At 40.0% G+C, this 19,734-nt stretch overlaps 1 protein-coding gene across 5 annotated transcripts in view; it reads left to right on the top strand.

Moving 5' to 3' along the window:
* The first annotated feature begins 768 nt into the window (after positions 1 to 768).
* The window catches only part of LOC148879007 (magnesium transporter MRS2-I-like), a 53,333-nt gene continuing 34,367 nt past the window's right edge, over positions 769 to 19,734 (top strand). For 3 of the 5 annotated variants that reach the window (XM_088960369.1, XM_088960366.1, XM_088960371.1), the window contains exons 1-5: positions 769 to 1,449; positions 1,566 to 1,595; positions 1,910 to 2,060; positions 2,394 to 2,515; positions 14,939 to 15,013. In XM_088960369.1, the coding sequence (XP_088816495.1) occupies positions 1,207 to 1,449; positions 1,566 to 1,595; positions 1,910 to 2,060; positions 2,394 to 2,515; positions 14,939 to 15,013 (621 nt within the window). In that variant the 5' untranslated portion in view covers positions 769 to 1,206. The remainder of the gene's footprint in view (positions 1,450 to 1,565; positions 1,596 to 1,909; positions 2,061 to 2,393; positions 2,516 to 14,938; positions 15,014 to 19,734) is intronic. The other 2 variants (XM_088960370.1, XM_088960368.1) reach the window with 1 other exon arrangement.

Raw genomic sequence — 19,734 nt, 5'->3', positions numbered from 1 at the left:
TGCCTAAACACTCTCTTTCAGGTCTGATGTTCAGGCCTAGTCCTGTGTCCATCCCTGGGAGATAAAAAAGATGCTTGCTTCTTTCATGGAATGAGCCAAATTAAAGCAAATTAATCCCAAATGACCTTGAATATCCACTTGGCAACATGGTTTGAAGGATTGATATCACTCAGAAAATTGCCATGAATGAGGTATAGCTTGTGGATAACCGGAGAAGGAGAAGACAACTCTGCTACCGGCTTCTCTGATTTTTGGAAAACGAAAATATCAAAAAACAAAAAAGTGTGAAAATGTGAGCTAAAGAATACCGCCGGTTGTTATTGTAGGTCACCGCTGTCGGAAAAGGAGAAGGGAATTCTGACGAGGGAAAAGGGAACTTTGAGATATCCTAATCTTTCGAATGAAATGGCTTAAGACTTTTGGGGGCTAACGGACGTCCCGTTTGTGGGGCGAAACCGGGTGGGGCGCAGATTTCAACTCATCACTAGGGTCTTATCTCGTGGCGGATCTACTCATAATTCCGACGAGGTGAACCGTATGGCTATAATTATGTAGCACTCGGTCTTCCAAGATCCAAACCGCTTGTTTTCGTCGGTGGGCCTATACTTTGTTCCGTTACGTGGCATTCGTGATGATTCAACCTTGAGGCGGGGGCGGACGGAAAGGCACGTGCCGTGAACATCCTTCATCTGTATCCAACGGTTGCGAGTATTTGGGGTCGACCTCATTGTATAATACAATAAGGGTAATTGTATGTTAATATTTCCCAGTTCCGTCATTAATTAATGCAGGAAATCTCAGCTCATTTTTGTATTGTTTGCTGAAGACTATCGAAGAAAGCAAGTCTCCGGTGGTAAGCCTAAAAAGAAGACTATTTTAAACTGCTCACTAATTACTCTCTTTCTCCCTCGCGCCGTCGCGCGCCTATACGCCATGTAACGACCTCAGAGCTTCGGCGTATCGGTTTATGGCGATTTGTGGGGTTTTCTCTCCAAACTGAATTTTAATTACAATCGTTTTTTGCCAAAAGAACAGGTTATTTGTCAAGGTTTTCCGCATGGTATCGGATTCTCGGTTGATTGCGGGAATCCTCCTTTTCGGGAAACCTTGGGGAAAGCTCGTTAGCTTTTTTTACTGGTTCTGGGATCTATATGCGCAATTCGACTAGGGTTTGTTTTCCTGGGATGTGATTTGGGGTGGTTAGGGATGGCTCGAGACGGATACATCGTCCCTGTAGATCCTCAGGCCGCCTTGAAGAAGAAAACCGCCGTCTCGAGGAGTTGGATTTTGTTGGATTGTACCGGAGAGGGGACGATCCTGGATGTCGACAAGTATGCCATTATGCACCGGGTTCAGATTCATGCAAGAGATCTTCGGATCCTTGATCCTCTGTTATCATATCCTTCGACGATATTAGGCCGAGAAAAGGCCATTGTGCTCAATTTGGAGGTGAGCTTCATTTATCTTTTGTTTATTTTTCGGTGGCTTTGCGTTTTTGGGTATCTTTGTGTTGCTAATTTCATTTTACTATTGGGGGTTTTGTCTTGGACTTTGGTATTCGTCAGCACATTAAAGCAATAATCACTGCAGAGGAGGTGAGCTTTTATTGGTTCTTTCCTTTTCCCTTATTATCCTTACTTGTTCATTCTTGTTTCTGTAGTCTCAATATTGCTGGTGCCTGAATTCTTAGCTGGAGAAGTTAGATTTTCCATTTTTAGTGACTTGCTCGTCGTGTCCTTTCATTTTATGGTTGAAATTGTGAAATTTCCTGTCTGTAGATAGACCTTATTTAGTTCGAAGTAATTTCAAGCTTGAGTGTCCAGCCTGTATGACAAAAAAAGCGTTAAAAAATGAAAAGAAAAGCCTGTCTTCTCTCAGAAGTTAACTACTTGTATTGTCTTTTGAATAGGTGTTTCTTAGAGATCCGCATGATGATAATGTTATTCCCATTGTGGAAGAACTTAAAAGGCGATTGCCCCCTGTAAATGCCCGCCATGCCCAAGGAGACCGGAAGGAGAACCAGGATAGGCACAATGATGCTGAAGTGAGTGAAGAGGATGGTATGTTGTACTAAGTGATACTTCATTCTGTTTCTGCAAGGTTTTATTTCTCTTTTGTAACTTTCTGTTTTTAATGATTTTGAGTTGGCCCAAAACAAATTAAGTAAAATAAAATAAGATAAGATAAAGAGGGAAGAAGATTCTGAGTGAGCCAAATGAAAAGATAATAGTTATATTGATTTTTTTGGGTGGGACATGGCACCATTTTCTTGTTAGGATGTTGCCTTTCCTTTTTAGTTTAAAAATTTGAAGCAATTTTTCTTTGTTTTTCCCTTTAAGTATGATACTTGTTACTGTGTGGCATCTTTAACCATGTTAACTGATGCACTGTAGAGTCTCCATTCGAATTTCGAGCCCTAGAAGTAGCACTTGAAGCTATTTGTAGTTTTCTTGGTGCACGTACAACGGAACTGGAGACTGATGCTTATCCAGCCTTAGATGAGTTGACCTCCAAAGTAAGTGACTTACTCATTCTATATCAAAATTGTTTGTTCTTTTTTTTTTTTTTTTTTTTCTGTGTTGGTCAAGACAGTGTGATTTGGTAGCTTCTAGGCTTATACTGTCCACAGTTGCCTGTCTTTGAAGATGGGCATATGATGTTATGAATAGGGGGAAAGAAGATGTCTGCATGGTATCACACAGGCTTTTGAAATCTTCCTTTTTGGGCTTTCCAGCTTTTAAATTCTATGGTTAGGATAATATGATCATACAGAGTTAGAATTGTTAGCTAGATTATTTTCAGTTGATGAACTTTGCATTTGTGTTATAGAATTGTTGTTAGATTTGTTTTCCAGGGGTATGCTAGGGATGCTCTACTTTCTATTTAATATTAACCCATGGATCAGATCAATTGGCTGCACCAATAAGTTAGAATTTGTTAAATTTAGTTTTGCTTGTCATGGAAAATGGGCTTCTGATTATTCCAGATTTTTATTGAATGGCCACAAAAGGACTTAGAGAGATAATTAAACAGTTTTCATTAACTTAAAGACTGAAAAGAAACTGGCAACTTGGAAGAGAAGCTATATTTCTTTGGAGGTAGGATCCTGATGATCAAGGTGTCACTATCAAATCCACCTATATATTTTCTATTGGTCGTTATGAGCCCTTCTTAGTCCAAAACGATTGATAAGATAATAAGGAATTTTCTGTGGGAGCCAAGTTAGTCTACTAAGGACAATTTAGTTAACTAGAAGACTATTTGCAAAAGCAAGAAAGAGGGTGATTAGGCTTAGGGAGGATAGAGTACAAGCAAGATTCAAAATTTTGTCACGTATCGGCCCGTATTGGTCAATACGTATCGTACCAGTGGGTCACCGGTACACGAAATAAGGGGAGTTTCGGGGTAAGACCTGTTTCATGGGGTAGCCAGGTCTCTAACTGACCCCTATGAACATGTTTGAACATGTTTGATACAAAGTCTGATACGCCTGTATTGATACTTTGAACCTTGAGTACAAGAACTGTTCTCTCCTAAGCAAGTGGCTATGTGGTTTCCTTTGGGTTTAGGTGGACTGTGGCATGAAGTTATTAAGAGCATTTTTGGTCTTTCTTCAGATGATTGGGTTCCAACTTAGATGCTGGAGCATCTTTAACTTATCCTGGAAAGCTATTTCAGCCTTATTCCCTGCCTTTTCTCAATTCTTGAGATATGGCGCTTGCAATTGGAATAAAACTAGATTTTTGGAGGACCTTTGGTGGGGTGATATTTCTTTGAAGGACAGACTTCTCTCTCTTTACTCTTTTTCTTATCATCATAATAAAACCATCTTTAGTGTGTTTCTTCCTACTCACAAGGTTTGAATTTGGACTTGGGACTTAAAGGGTTTAAGGGACTTCAAAGTGTCTGAAGCATTGGCTGTTTTAGACTACGTTAAAGATGTTCTCCTTGCTTGAATCTTGTACTGACCTTAGGATCTAGACTCACCTCACATTGGCTGTTTTAGACTACGTTAAAGATGTTCTCACTTAGTTAAGCTTTCATGGCAAAATCAATACTTGCGTCATGATTCAATGATGGAGGCCATCTTGGTCCCACTTTTTCTGTTCATTGTTCAGCTGTCGGTCGATCCCAGATGATTTGATTAACTTATTTAGTTCCACTTACTTTTCACTACTATAAGAGAGCGGTGGATTCTTATGGAGGTGTGCTAGGGCGGCCATACTTTGATGCATTTGGGAGGAGAGACATGCACAATTGTTTACGGAATAAAGCAAGGGAACTGAAGCAATCAGTGGAATTGTTAAGATATAAGTCATCCATTGGGTCGAGACTTTGGAAACCTTCAGACACTTCTCAACTGTTGATATTCTCAGGAATTGGCAACGGGTGGCATTCTCCTTCGCATCAATAACTGTCTGACCTCAAATTGGACCAAACTGAATTTCAATGGATGTAATATAGGAAATTCAGGCCCACCAGGTATAGTGGCTGTCATTTGAAATTTGAGGGGAAGCATATTGGCAGTATATTCAGGACCAATAGGAATTGGTGATTCTTTTGAGGACACAAGTTATGGCTGTTTTATAGGGCCTTCGGTTGGCTAAATCTTTAAACTTCAATGTTATTTTGATTGAAGGGGGACTCACAGGTTGTTATAGGATTGATGAAATATTTTGGCACGGGATAACTTGATAATGAGGGGCATTTAGGTTGATGATTTGGGGTGTGTCCTGTATCACAGATTTGAGGAATCAGATAATCACCTTTTGCTACATTGTGAATTTTCTTACGGAATATGGATGAAAAATTCTTCAGCTTTTTGCAGTAAAGGGGTATTTCCTGGCAGATATGATGAGTTTCATGGGTGGTTTGGTATTTGAAGGGACTGAATAAGAGTGGTAATGTAGCATGGAGGGTCACTCTGGCAGCTGTCTTTTAGGCAACCTGGGCTGAAAGGAATAGCAGCATATGAGAACCAGCAAAGGACAGAGGATGAGGTGGCTAAAGATGTAATGGGAATGCTGTGTTCATGGATGGCAAATGACACTCTTTAAGGGAAGAAGACTATATAGCTCTTTTTTGCTTTTGATAATCTTTTTGTAAAACCTTAAAATATACAATCTATTTTTTTTCTGTAATTGCTTTTCAGATGTAATGGTGTATATCCCCATTTGTACAGAGATCCTGCTTGTAGTTTTATCTGAATTTAGTACAGAATCAATACTTTATCCTTTTTAAAACAAAAGAATGGATGAAGAATGATGAAATTGAAGCATGGAGATACAGATATTTGATGAGGGAAATAAAAAACTGGCAGCTGAACTAAGAACATACAATTTTTATGATCAGTTGAACTGAGAACATACATTTGGATTCCTAGGTCATCAAATAACATGACAGAGCTAAGCTAAGATTAACTGAAGTTAATTGTTTTTGGAGTCTGTGAGTCAGAGGTAAGTCTTAAGAAGGCTATCTGAGGCTTGCTATATCTTAGGGGAGTTAAGTTTCTCTGATGTACATTTGCCGAATATCATTAATATTGTAATTCTGACTGTAATTGGTAAACTAATATCGTATGTATGTATATGTATGTCTGTGTGTAGGGGAATCTTCATTTATTTCCACCTCACAAATTTTTACTTTACCATACAGTTGGGAAAAGTGACACGGGGGGGTATGGTGTGATTTAGTGGGAGTGTTGGAAGTTTTAAACTGTTGTGAGTGTACGGTGAAGTAAAAATTTGTGGGGGCATGCTTCAGTGAGATTTCCCCAACAGTAATTTGAAAGAGTCTAATTCCTTTGCTTTGTTAATCCTTCTTGATCTCCTAGGATAAATCTCCCCACCACAAGTAAAAAAATGTGTTTCAGAAATTATAACTGGATTGCACTATCAAGTTATTTTTTGGTCTATTTTCTTCACCACTTTTCTTGAGAGTGGTTATGTAACGATTGATAATTGTGCTTGTTGGATGTTTTGTGGCCCTATTTTCGTATCCTAAAAGAATATAATTCCTTTGTGATTGTGATTCTGTAATTCTGTGTTTCATACCTCAAAGTAGAAACAATACATTGCAAGAAGTTCATGACAGAACAACATGCTTATACTTTTTTTTTTTTTTTGATTGGAAACAGTAACTTTCATTAATTCTTTAAGAAACTTAGTACAACTGTCACCTTCAAAAAACAAGGTGACCCCTCCACAGATTACAAACAGGCCCAAAAAAGGTTCTGCCTACTAACTCCTTGCTTTGCTAAAGTATCAGCCATTGCATTGGCTGATCTCCTACTCCATTTAAACTTGACTTCAAGCTCCCTTGTTAGTTGTATAATCTCCCTTACAGGTTGTTTAAGGGACCAAGCACCTAAGCTGTTTGTTTGCATCCAACCCATTACCAATTTCGAGTCTCCCTCCACTTCCAACTGCTGAAAACCCAGCTATTTAGCCAGCTTGAGCCCTTGTAGGAGTGCCAAAACTTCTGCTCTAAGAGAGTCCCCCAGTCCTATCGGGCCAGAATAAAGGGCCAGGACATTTCCTCGCCCATCTCTAAAGACACCCCCAATTCTAGAGGGGCCTGAATTACCTATAGAACTGCCATCAAAGTTTAACTTAACATCCAAAGAAAACAGGGGCGACCAGTCCTCTTGAATAGCTAAAGAGGGGCAGGAAGAAGCTGCTACCGCACTCCACCCTCTAGTTAAGCCATCTACAGGGAAGTCCTTGAACAGATCCAGCGATTTCAGCCAATGTATGATCTTGATGGTGATCCCTTCTATGACTTCATGTGTTGATTTTTCTTTCTTTCCCTTGAAAGGTTATGTTATTTCTCTCTTCCCACACTGCCCAAACAACTGCCGCCCTCGTTGCTCTCCACATTACCCTTCCTCTTTTCTTTGATTGACGTAAAAAGCTAGATTCAAAAAGATCCACCACGCTTGTAGGAGGAACTCACCTACACCCAAAGAGAGAGGAAAACCAATCCCAAATAAGAGTACCAAAAGGACAAGATATTAGTAGATGATTTACCGTCTCACCACTCTTCAAGCAAAGGCTACAAACATGAGGGGATAAGAACCAATTCGGTCTTTTTTCTGAAGCAAATCCAAAGTGTTGATTTTTTGGAGAACCACTTCCCAACAAAAAGCCCTCACCTTTGGAGGTACAGGAGCACTCCACACTTCTTTTATAGGAAAAGAGTAAACTAATTTGGAAGAGTGCACTAAAGCATTAAAGAAAGAAGATCATGAAAAACAACCGGAGGGCTCTTCAGACCAAATTCTATTATCAGGTCAAGAATGATCCGAAAACACTGAATTTAAAAGGGAGAAAAGATCATCTATCAACCCTATTTCTGACTCCCTTAACCCTCTCCTAAACCCTAAATCCCACACCTCATTAGAAACACGAAAGGTAGAGATGACTTTAAATTTGTTCAAGGACAAGGAGTAGAGGGCTGGGTACCTATCCTAAAGAGTTTGGTCCCCAACCCAAACGTCCTCCCAAAAAAGGACCTTATTACCCGAACAAGCGTCATACCTGATGAAAGGAGAAAAGGCGGGCAAGATACCAACAATGCCTTTCCACGGAGAGGAACGAGAAGCCCTTGGGTTGATACCAACATCCCATCCATTTGCTGCCAATCCATGTATGCTTTCTATCACTCTATGCCACAAACTTTCTTGCTCCTTGGAAAACCTCTACAACCACTTACCAAAGAGTGCTATGTTTCTTAGACGGATATTTCCAATCCCTAAACCCCCTTTGTCTTTTGTCCTAGAGACCATTTCCCACTTCACTAGGTGATCCTTTTTTGACTCCCCAGGTTCCCAGAGGAAACCTCTCATTACTTTTTCCAACCGATTTGCCACCTTGACAGGCACTTTGAAGGTAGACAGGAAGTACACTGGAAAATTTGCTAAAGTTGACTCAATTAAACTGAGTCTACCTCTTAAAGAGATGTAATTCCTCTTCCACCCTGCTAGACTCTTTGTGAATCTTTCTAAGACTGGGTACTAGAAACTTTTTGACTTTGGGTTTCCCCCCAGGGTAAACCCAAGTATTTTATGGGCCAATCACTCCACTCACAGCCTAACAACCTAGCCAAGGAAGACACCTCCTCATCTGATCTATTAACCCCAGCCATACAACTTTTATTTCAATTCACTCTCAAATTAGAGACCTTTTCAAAACCTTGTACCAACGATTTCGGATTCATCATCTCCTCAGGCTCTCCCTCACAAAAGAGAATTATATCATTTGCAAATTGTAAATGAGTAACCACTACTTCTTGCCTCCCTACTCTCCACCCATGAAAAATATTTTTGGAGTCATCTCTGGAGATCATAACACTCAAGACATCCACTATTAAGGTAAAAAGGAAGGGGGGAAAGAGAGTCCCCTTGTCTTAGACCTCTCTTTGCAGGGAAGAAATCCCTAACTACCCCATTCACCAAAATAGAGTAGTGGCATGAAGTCACACAACCTTTTACCCATCTACACCACATTTCTCCAAAACCTCTGTTTCTTAAAACTTCTAATAAAAAATCCCAATCTACCAAGTCGTAGGCCTTTTCCAAATCAAGTTGCAGATCAACCCCTTCTCTCATTTTCTCTTTCTATAATCAACACACTCATTAGCAATAAGGATTTGATCCGTGATTTGTCTCCTAGACACAAAGGCTCCCTTGTTTGGAGAGATCATATAAGGAAGTACCTTTTTAATTCTTGAGGCTAACACCTTAGAGATGACCTTATACATGCTGCCAATCAAACTAATGGGTCTAAAATCCTTTGGGTGTCTTGCTTCCATCTTTTTGGGGACCAGAGCTATAAAAGTAGCATTAGCACCTGAATTAATCCTCCCTCTCTCAAAGAATTCTAAAAACACCTCCATTAAATCTTCTCCTATGATTTCTCAGCAATTTTGATAAAGGGCCATTGTGAATCAATCTGGACCTGGGGTTTTAGATCTTTCCATTGAGAAAACAACATCTTTGACTTCTTGGATCTCAAAATTTCTTTCCAATTCCTCCATTAGTTCTCTACCCCCTATTTGCCATTGAAAATCAGAAATGTCCTCTCTCATCCTGCTAGGACTATCATAAATGGTTTTAAAGTGGTCCACAAATGCTTTTGCTATCTCTTCCTCCCTTGTAAGCACTTCTCCATTCCATTCCAACCTCTCCATAGTGTTCTTCCTCCTTCCATTTGCCAGGGTATGAAAAAATCTAGTATTTCCATCTCCCTCCTTGAGCCATTTGCATCTAGACTTTTGTCTCCAACTTATCTCCTCTTTTCTTAAGATTTCCTCTAATTTTTGTTTCAAGTTCCACCTTTCTCCCCTTTCTTCTACTCTTAATCTTCTCTCTGCTTCCTCTATATCAATTTCCTGAATCCTTTTAGCAATCCATTCCTTTCTCACTTCGACTCTTCCAAACTCCTCTTTGTTCCACTCTTTGATCCTAGCTTTTAGAACTTGTAGCTTTTTGTAGAATCTATAACCTTTCCAATTTGAACTCCACCTGATCTTCTTCCCACCACTGTTGTACTTCCTTTAGAAATTCAGGATGAAGTAGCCACATGTTCTCAAAACGAAATGGACAAGGTCCTCCTCCTAATTTCTCTTGTCAGAGCCTAATTGGACAGTGATCCGAAGTTGGTCTAGGAAGTGCCCTTACTACCATTCCCCTCCAAGCAGTCTCCCAATCTATAGAGAATAAGAATCTATCTAGCTTACAACACGGGTTCTTGAAAGTTGGACCAAGTGAAACTGGCTTGTAGCATGGGTAGCTCTCTTAGCTCAAAGGACTCCACAAGAAGGTTGAATTTCCTCATGCTAGAGGTGATCCTATGGCTAGGATTCGTCGTTTCGTTCAGAAATCTAATGACGTTAAAATCTCCCCCCAAACACCAAGGCCCACTCCAGAGATCTCTTATGGCTGCCAGTTCTTCCCAAAAGTCTTCCCTTTCCCTGTATAAATTTGGACCATAGACATTAGTTAAAGCCCATTCTAATCCATCATCTTTCCTCCTAAACTTCACTGTGACTGTAAAGTTGCCAATCAGTTCTTCAATGCAGTCCATCTCCTCATTCTTCCAGATTGTTAGGATGCCTCCTGAGGCTCCCCATGACTGTGCACAAGCCCAACTTAAACCTCTAGCTGACCACAAACTTCTAACCCATCTTCTATCCACCTCTTCCAACTTTGTTTCTTGAATTAGAACAATATCCGGTTTTTCTTTTCTAAAAACTTCCTTAATCACCCTTCTTTTTCTTTGACTCCCCAACCCCCTAACATTCCAACTGATTATTTTCATGGGAAAATAAGATGTTGAGACCCTTGAGTTTTTTCTTAACCTAACCCAATTTCCTTTCCTTTTCTTTCTGCTTGTACCTCCTTTTTCATAATCAACTCTACATCTCAGCCTCTCCACCTCACTCATCTTTTTCTTTCTTTTTTTTGAAGACTCTAACTCCTTATTTTCTAATCTTTTCCTTTCTCCTACCTCTTTTTTCTGTTGTTTTTTATTGTTCTTTCCTTTTGTGTTTTTGACTTTCAACACCCTCTTTTTTTCTTCCTTCTCCTTCAAGCACTTTAGATTTGGACTACTACTACCTTCCTCCTTCAAACCTTCTCTAGACTGTATTTCTACCTGAACCAACTGATCAAAGAGCTGCATTATTATCTCCCAGATTCTCTCCCCTTCCTCCTTAGGATCCTCTACGACCTCAATATCTCCTAACACTTCTGTTGCCTCCAATGACACACTAGGGTTGGCAGTTGCTGGACAAGAATAGGTGTCACCTGAAGGCTGGACCACAAACATAGGAGGGTGGGGAGGGTTATCTGAAACACTGACAGAATTATCTAAAAATTGTCAAAACATACCAAAACCCAGAAACAAAGGACTGTCATGCAAAGAAGGCTGACTCTGAACAAGGCCGATGTTGGGGTAGTTCTCCAATCTGACCTTCGAACAGCTAGCAGGGGAAGGGGAGCCGTCTACAGCTTTTGTTTCCGAGCAATGAGAAATTGTAAATTCTCTACGAACACCCTGGTTTTGTCTCTCAGAAAGGGAAGGATCTACTCTGCCTTTGAGTGGGGTGTTTTCTCTTCTCAAGGGAGAAACTTTTCAAACTGTCGCTCTTCTGAGGTTCCAAAGAAAGTTTGGTTGGGGTCAGCAAAGAGTTTTCGAAGAGTAACCTTGTTCCTAAATCTACATCCTCCAGAAGAACATTCCGTGCGCTGCTTTTAATGCTGCCGATACTAGACTCTTCTTCTGAATTCTCCTCTTCACAGCTTACCCAGTCCAAGTCAAAATCTCCATCTTCCTCTTTGTTTCTATCATACCTCGGATTTTGTCGTCCAGGGGTGGTTGAGTAGCAGACCAGCCTTGGCCTCCATTCAAATTTCTCCATAACAGAGCTTCTCGGCTGGGGAAGACTCGGAACTGGTTGGGTAGGGGACTATGATACACCCAAGTTATTGTCCCCTTTATTTTTGTCTTTTTCTAAAGTCACATGGTTACTTAAAAAGTCACGTGATCTTTCTAATCTGCCTGGCCCAATTCTACTTGTCCCACCTGGCCCTTTACCATTTATCCCGCCTGGCCCATCTGATGGCCCACTTTGCAAACCCAAACACTTGTCCTGCTTCAAAAGCCCCTTTGAAGGCCCATTTATTGCTTTACTTAAAGTCCGTTTTGAAGTGACCTTTACTTCTCTCTGTTCAGCCCCCTTGTCAGTCCCACCAATCCAAGAGCCTTGACAGTCTGGTTTTGCATTTAACACACCTGTCACCACCTCTGCAAAAGTTCTTTTAAACTCTGAAGCTTTGCCTTTGCTTGCACTCTTTCCATTTTCCTATTCGGGTAATCCTTTCTTGTTATCTCTTCTTAAGCTTTCCAATTCTGTCATAGTTTCAGCTAATTTGAAATGCACCAGTCTTTTTAGGGCATAAAAGGGAAAAACTCTGGTCTGAAGCAATTGAAGAAATGGATCCTCCTCTGAGATATATTCTGATTGTGGCGATGCGTCCATGATTTGTTTCCCCTTCCTTTCTGTCACCGCTGATCTATCTTGCTGCTGAGTGCTGTGTATGCTTCTTTCCTGTGTTCTTAGCCGACCTTTGTTTCGGATATCCAATTTTTTCCTTTTGGGTTTCAGTGCTTCATTGCTGTTAGCCATTCACCCCTGCTTTCTGTCCTTTTACCTGTCATTGTTATTAGCTGAAGAACCTTCTCCATCAATTTCACCGTTGTATCTTTCCTCTTTGTTGCAAACCTTCTAAGCTTGTAAACGTGGAAGGTGATATCTCTCCTTGATAAGTAATTTCAATCAAGGATCAAAGATTCAAAATATTGCCAACGTATTGGGGCATATTGGCCGATACGCATCGTATCGGTGAGTCTCCAATATGCCCCTAGGCACCCTACACTGAGTGTTTCGGGGTCCCACCTCTTTCAGGGGGTAGATGTGCCTTAAACCGACGCCCCTGAACCCAGTTTGAAAAAAAAAAAAAACTAAATAAAAGAAGGCGGCCAAAGATACAGGCCAATGTGCCCATCCAGCATATCAGCCCGTATCAATATTTTGATCCTTGATTTCAATTCCTTCTTAGATACCTGCCACATCTCTCTCTCTCTCTCTCATTTAAAATTTAAAAACTGCCATCTGCTGTACCTGTTGAACTGATCAGTGTGTCAATTTTTTGACAGTCTGTATTTAGATCTATATCTTCTTCTTCTCTAGCCATCTGATTTTCCTCCCCCTTCTCCCCCATGCTTTTTCTGCCATCCCTTTCTATCCTCTTGAGCTTTTGGTCATTATCTGTGAAGAAGTCAAAGGCTTCCTCTTCATAGCTACAAAGTAACCCTCGTCATTGTGTACATCACATTGTCACCAGGGTCACTAAAGGTTTAAGTTCCAACCATATTGTCATTGTGTACGGCACATTGTCAACAATCAAGTTTACTGTCAGTATGTCACTGGAACAGTCCCCTTCTATTTTACTTGGATCTGTGCACCCATTCACACATTACAATCTCTCCTTTTGAGTCCTATGTCCTAATGAAGCCCCCCACAGTGGTCCTCTTTTGCCTGAATGATCATTAGTCTCCATAAAATCAGGGGAAGACATATCCAAACTATTTCCTCCCCTGTTGCCTCTCCCAACTGTTCTTTTGTGGTGCATCTTGTACTCCTGTTCCACTTTCTATTAGTAACCTATTATTCCCCATGAACCAGGTATCTTGGTTTAAGATTGTCACTGCTCCTCCTGACAATAGAATGAATAGGAACAGCCCTTAAATTAACATCTTCACTTCCACTTCATGCTCCAGTTGCCAGGGTTCTGTTGTCTCCACTCTTTCCACTCCCTCTGCCTCATTTTGAAACCTTTCAACTAGGATGCCTCATAGGAAGTGTTTCCTTGCCTTCACCTCTCAAGCTTCCTTTGAACATACCACTTCTTTTGTGGAATTGGATGTTCCCCTCCTTCAGCCATATGCTTTGTTTAACCATATTTCTACTGTGATCACCAGTTTTGCAGCATTAGTCTGCTGGTGAAAGCATATGAAGACATTGATTTGAAATATGCCCTAACCATGGTCTAGTTTTGCAGTATCCAAAAGAAATGGGCTCTTTTGGGCCACCCCCAAGTTACATCATTGTATTTAAATTTCGCCAATCTTCACAAACAAATCAAAATAGGGATATTTTAACATCATATTGGTGCTTCATACCAAAGAATAAAGAAAAAACCTCCACCGAAATTGACCTGTTTTGGCCTTGTTCGGTTGTTCCAACTTCCATTCTGGGCTCAAAATTTTTTTGCAGTATTACTTCTTGTCCATACGCATGTGTGGGCACATCACATTTTTTATTCATTGGGCACATCAAAATTGGTTTGGGGTGGCCCAAAAGAGCCCATTTCTTTTGGATACTGCAAAACTAGACCGGGCTGGGCCGGGCCAGTCCGATCCTCAGACGGGCTTGAACATGTTTATCGGCCTGAAGGCTTAAATTCGGGCCAAAATGTCGAACCCGCAATAAATTCGAGTCGGGCTCGGGTTTTGTCAAAATAGCTCGGTCCGAATCCGGCCTGGCCCGACCTAATATTAAACTTAAAATTAGTTATATGATTATGTCCATTTGAATACATTTTTTTATTTAAGAATGTAAAATTGTGTTTTAAAATATAAAAGAAAGGGAAAAATACCATCTTGTAGGCCTATTGTTTATTTAAATAGAAAAATACCAGCTTGAATTTAATATGTGAGGTCTATATATAAAAGGCCTGTGGTTGTGTTTTGTTAACCACAAAACTCATGTTCTGCTTGAAGGAAACAAACACAGTTTTGCTCTTCCTCCCTTCCTCTCTTTCTCTTCCTTTCTTTTTCCCTTCTTTCTTTTATGGATATCTTAGATATTTCTCCCTGTTAAATACTTTATTTTAGAGGGCTTCTTCAAGGCTATGTCCTGTCGTTTCCTTTGGCTGTTGTGAGGTGACATCCCTGTTAGTTAATGAAGCAGAAATGATGAAGGACAATCATGATGATCTACAAGTTTATAAATCAGATATCTTAGGCTTTTCCTGTTTCACTCTTTGCCGTTTTTTTTTTCAATAAATATGCTTCTCTTTATTGATTAGAGAAAAGATTCCAGAGTTTGGTTTTGGTCTTTTGATGTTTTTCCTGCACTTTATAAATATTGTGTCAGATCACTGTGGCAGTTATGCATGTGTGTTCAAGCCATTTAGTGTAGGAGCAAATATTCAATTGATTGTGCTTATTAGATGTGGCCCCATATAGCGTAGGAGCAATATTCAATTGATTGAATCACCTAGTCAAGGACCTTGTCATTATGTTTTTGTTCTTCATATATATATATATGTACTGTTCTAAGCTTTATGTTACACAATTACCATAACATGCAGATTAGTAGCCGTAACTTGGATCGTGTTCGTAAATTGAAGAGTGCAATGACAAGGTTGACTGCTCGGGTCCAGAAGGTATGACTATTGCCCTTTATTGTAGCTTTGGAAATTAGATCAAGTTAACCTATTTAGTTTACATGCCTTTTTCTTGTATTTATCCATATTTTGTGTTTATGGGGCTTGGCCGGCATCAATGGTGTTATTCTGTTACTGCATGATGTTAGTTATGTATTTGATAATGAGACATATGAGGCTTCAGGCAAGGCATGCGCTTAAGAAATGACATGTCCAAAAGTGTTAGCTGTTACAAGTTAAGGGGCTACAAGAGCTAGGGGCAGACTGACAAGGGTTTGGGTGGAAGTAATAAAAAATGATTTAAACACTCATAATTTAAAAAATGGATATGGTATACTGAACAGAATGGATGGCGAAACAGGATTCATGTAGCCAACCCCATATAGATGGGACAGAGCTTAGATGATAATGATGAATTAATATTAATATATTTCTGTTGCCTATTTATCCTTGAGATGGAAGTTAAAAAGACATCCATGTAGAGTTTGGCTGACCTAAGCATTGCTAGCCTTTTAAGAGAAGCTATCTCCTAGAAGGCCAAAGTTAAATTAAATATGTTTTAATTTCAAGGAATTAAGTCCAGAAGAGGTGGATATAATTCCGCTTATGATTATATGCAGCAGAAGTGGACAATTAAAAAGCAATTCGTTTATAATGGAGACGAGGACCTTGGGAGCGATGAATGACAACTATAATGGATAGAATTAGAAACAGATGCATCTGAAGGAATCTAGGAGTAGCTCCTATAGGTAATAAAATGGGGGAAAATGGACTGGGCATGTGAATGGAATACCACCTACTATACTTAAGGTCTGAATTGGTGCAAGTTCATGGTACTAGAACTGTAGAAGGGATGATAAAAGGCTTAAAGGGACATGGTTTTAGATAAAAAGAAGATTCAAAGAGTTAAAATTTGACAGGGGGTATGACCTTTGATAAACAGAAAGTGGGATTTGTGCAGGTGATCTCATGTATGTAGGAGTTGAGTTCAATTATTCCATTGGAGAGAATTGAAGGCATTGATGTACTAAATTTTGGTCATGCATATATTTGCATCATGGTAGAAACAAGTACCAGTACACCTTTTAAAATTTATAGCCCCTTTCCATATCTTTTTCTTAGTTCTGTATCTTTGTCCATCTGAATCTTCTCCAGTCTATTCTAAGCTTTGAAAAACCTTTACCTTTGAAAACAGTACTTAATTGTTCTAACTATACTTGCAGGGCGACTAGACTAGAGTTAGATTGGGTGGTGCCAGGTCCAGGATTGAATCTGTAAAATTGCTTTGTAGAAACCACTGATGTGGTCACCACCTCTTTCTATTGTACTCATATACAACTATTAGTTATTTAAGTCAGTCCACAATTAGTTATTAGTCTTCTATTAGGATTTTATTTTTGCCATGTAAGCAGTCTTATCCTTCAGATTTAATATAAATAGAAAGAGGGGACGGAAGATTAAGCATCCTCTTCTTTTCTGAAACCCTTCCTTCTCTTCTTCTCTCTTTCTCCTCTCATTCTCTCCTCTCATCTTAATTTCCTGTTGATTATACACCACAGCTTGGGCTGTTAGTAGTCTCATACGACTACATGGTATCAGAGCAGCCTAGGAAATCTTATGATAGTCTGAGATGGCCGGTTGCATAAGAATTTCCTGGGGCTGGAAAATTTCCAGCAAAAGGGATCATCGGCTGAATCTTGGAGATTGTTGGTGAAGCATCAGAGGATGACCAGCAGTCACGAAGAGTCAAAAGGGAAGAACCCTCAAGATTAGGGTTCAGACTTATGTTTGAAGGTTGCGGCCAGAGTTTTGCTGAAGTAAGTTAATCTTTGATATTGATCTATTAAAAGATTACCTTTTCTAGTTATTTCAAAGGTTCGACTGAAAGTTTTTTCCACCTGAACTGTTCTTGATACATTAAAAGAATAGTTTTTGGTTACTTTAAGAGGTGTGGCTGAGAGATCCCCCCTTTTCTAGCCACTGCTTGTGTTCTTGGCTTGTTTCTTGACCTTTGACTGGTTCTAGGTTCAAGATTCTAGTTTCTTGACTGTCGCCAATTCTAGGGCTGCAGTTAGTTTCAGCCCTGCACTCTAAGTTGTTCTTTGAATGTTACCTTTTTGGGTGGATTGCCGACCTAGAAGGATAAAGTAGATTCAGTTGTTAACAAATTCTGGGTGAGATTACCCAGCCTTAGTGATAGAAAGGTATTGTTTCTTGACCTTAGGCTCGGTTGATAGCAAATTCTGGGTGTAATTACCCGGTCTTAGTGATACAAGAGGCATTCTTTAACCTTTTCTTGACAAAGAATGGAGTTTAAGAGCCAAGGGGAAAACCTTTTAGGGGCTGGTGGTGCTGGTAGCATACTTGAGAACAGTTTTCAGATTACCATTGTAAAATTTGATGGGTCAAACTACCTAGAGTGGGCCGAATCAGCCATGATGGCTATTGGGGGTAGAGGAAAGCTAAGTTATTTACTGGGAGATGTCAAGGAACTAGCCAAGGATAACCAAATATATACCAAATGGGTTCAGGAGAACTATTTGGTTATGACATGGTTATGTAACTTCATGTAGCCACATATTAGCCGAAATTATTTACGGGCAAAAACAGGTAAAGAAATTTGGGATATCATGAAAGAAACCTACTCCCAACCCCTTAATGTTGCTAGGGCCTATGAGCTAAAATGTAAGGTAAATAACCTTAAGCAAGGAGAGAAGCCAGTCTTGGTTTATTTTTCCACCTTGAAATCCTTGTGGCATGAGATTGATCACTTACAAACAATTGAGTGGGAAAGCCAAATGGATGCACAGACCTATAGAAGGTAGGTTGATTGGGACTTGGAGACAAGGAAGGTGATTGGGACTGGCCGTGAGACAAATGGAATCTATCTGCTTAGAGGAAGTTCATAGTGGGTAGGTAGTGAAGTTAGAGGGTCTTTTGTTTCTCAGTCTATTGGTCAAGTCATGCTTTGGCATAACCGATTGGGTCATTTATCCTTTATTGTCTTTGAAAAGCTTGTTTCCTAGTTTATTTGAATCTATCCAGATGTCCAGTTTAAACTGTGAAAGTTGTGAGCTCGCAAAGCATTGTAGAACAACCTATTCATTAAGTAATAAGAGAAGTAGTGTTCTTTTTGACATTGTGCATACCAATGTTTGGGGACCATATCACATCACTGCTATGGGGGGTACAGATACTTGCTGTTTGTTGATGACTACACCCGGTTTTCTTGGGTCTACTTGATGCATTCTTGAGATGAGGTTCCTACTCTGACCCAGACCTTTCATAAGATGATTTTAACCTAGTTTGGGGTAAAAACCAAAATTTTAAGATCCAATAATGCGAGAGAATACTTTAAAACATCATTAGCATCTTATTTTCTTGACCATGGGATTATCCATCAGAGTACCTGCCCTCATACCCCTCAGCAGAATGGGGTGGTTGAGAGAAAGAATAGGCACATATTGGAAGTGGCTAGAAGTGTCATATTTAACTCCAATGTGCCTATATATTTTTGGGGAGATGCCATTCTCACAGCTGTGTATCTCATCAACTGAATCCCTTCACGGGTTCGTGACGTGAAACCTCCATTCACTCTTCTATATCCTGATAAAGAGCTATTTTCTGTCCCTTTTAAAACCTTTGGTTGTACTTGCTTCGTACCAACTCTTGGCCCTCACCGTTCCAAATTTGACCCTAAAGCCTCAAAATGTATTTTCCTTGGTTATGCACAAACTCAAAAGGGATACTATTGCTATGAACCTACTTCAAGAAAGAGATTTGTATCCATGGATGTTACTTTCTTTGAGGATGTACCTTATTACTCTAGGATTTCTTCTCAGGAGGAGAGTAGTAAGGTTGGGGTTAACACATTAGAAGTCCCTTGAGTGAAGAGGGGTGTAATGGGGAGGGTTGTCAAAAATGTTGGGATTTGAGAGTTTATTACATGCAGTGGAGGCAGTGTGGTTTCGGTTATCAGCAGTCTAGGCTAGCTCCAATTCCTTTTGAGGTTCCAAATCCAGGTACTACATCTCTTCCATCTCCCATTACAGATAAGCCTTCTGTTGTTGAGCCTTCTCCATCTTCTGAGCTCTCACTTCCATTGAATGACCTTGACCTTTCCATTGCAATCCGTAAAGGCAAATGCCATTGCACCTCATCCATAGCCCACTGTATCTCACAATTCTTGTCCTATGATCATATGTCTCCCTCTTATGAGTCTTTTCTTACATCCATTACTGATATTCCCATTCCCAGAATAGTACAGGAAGCCTTGACCATTCTTGAGTGGAAGGATGCAATGAAGGTAGAAATGGATGCCCTTCTGAGAAACAATACCTGGGAGCTAGTTGATCAACCTAAAGGGAAGAAACCAGTTGGATGTAGATTGGTGTTTACTGTGAAATACAATGCTGATGGTTCCATTAAAAGGTATAAGGCCCGATTAGTTGCAAAGGGATTTACTTAGACTTATGGTATAGATTACTTGGAGACTTTCGCATTGTAGTCAAAATAAGTTTGAGCAGGGTAAAATTCTTCCTCAGACATTGGCTGGAAAGGATGGAGAAGAAAAAGGATGATTGTTGTATTATGAAGGGGGGGGGGGAGGAACAAAGAAGAAAAAAAGATCTGAAGTGGAAAGGCTAATCTCAAACATTGAGGGGGATTTAGAATTCAGTGGTAGAGGGGATGGGAGGAAGGGCCTAAAATGAGGAGATTAT

The sequence above is a fragment of the Nelumbo lutea genome, chromosome 1 (assembly GCF_056320005.1).
Source record: "Nelumbo lutea isolate HS-2025 chromosome 1, American lotus-T2T, whole genome shotgun sequence".
Taxonomy (NCBI): domain Eukaryota; kingdom Viridiplantae; phylum Streptophyta; class Magnoliopsida; order Proteales; family Nelumbonaceae; genus Nelumbo; species Nelumbo lutea.
This window is presented reverse-complemented; position numbering and strand designations above follow the sequence as displayed.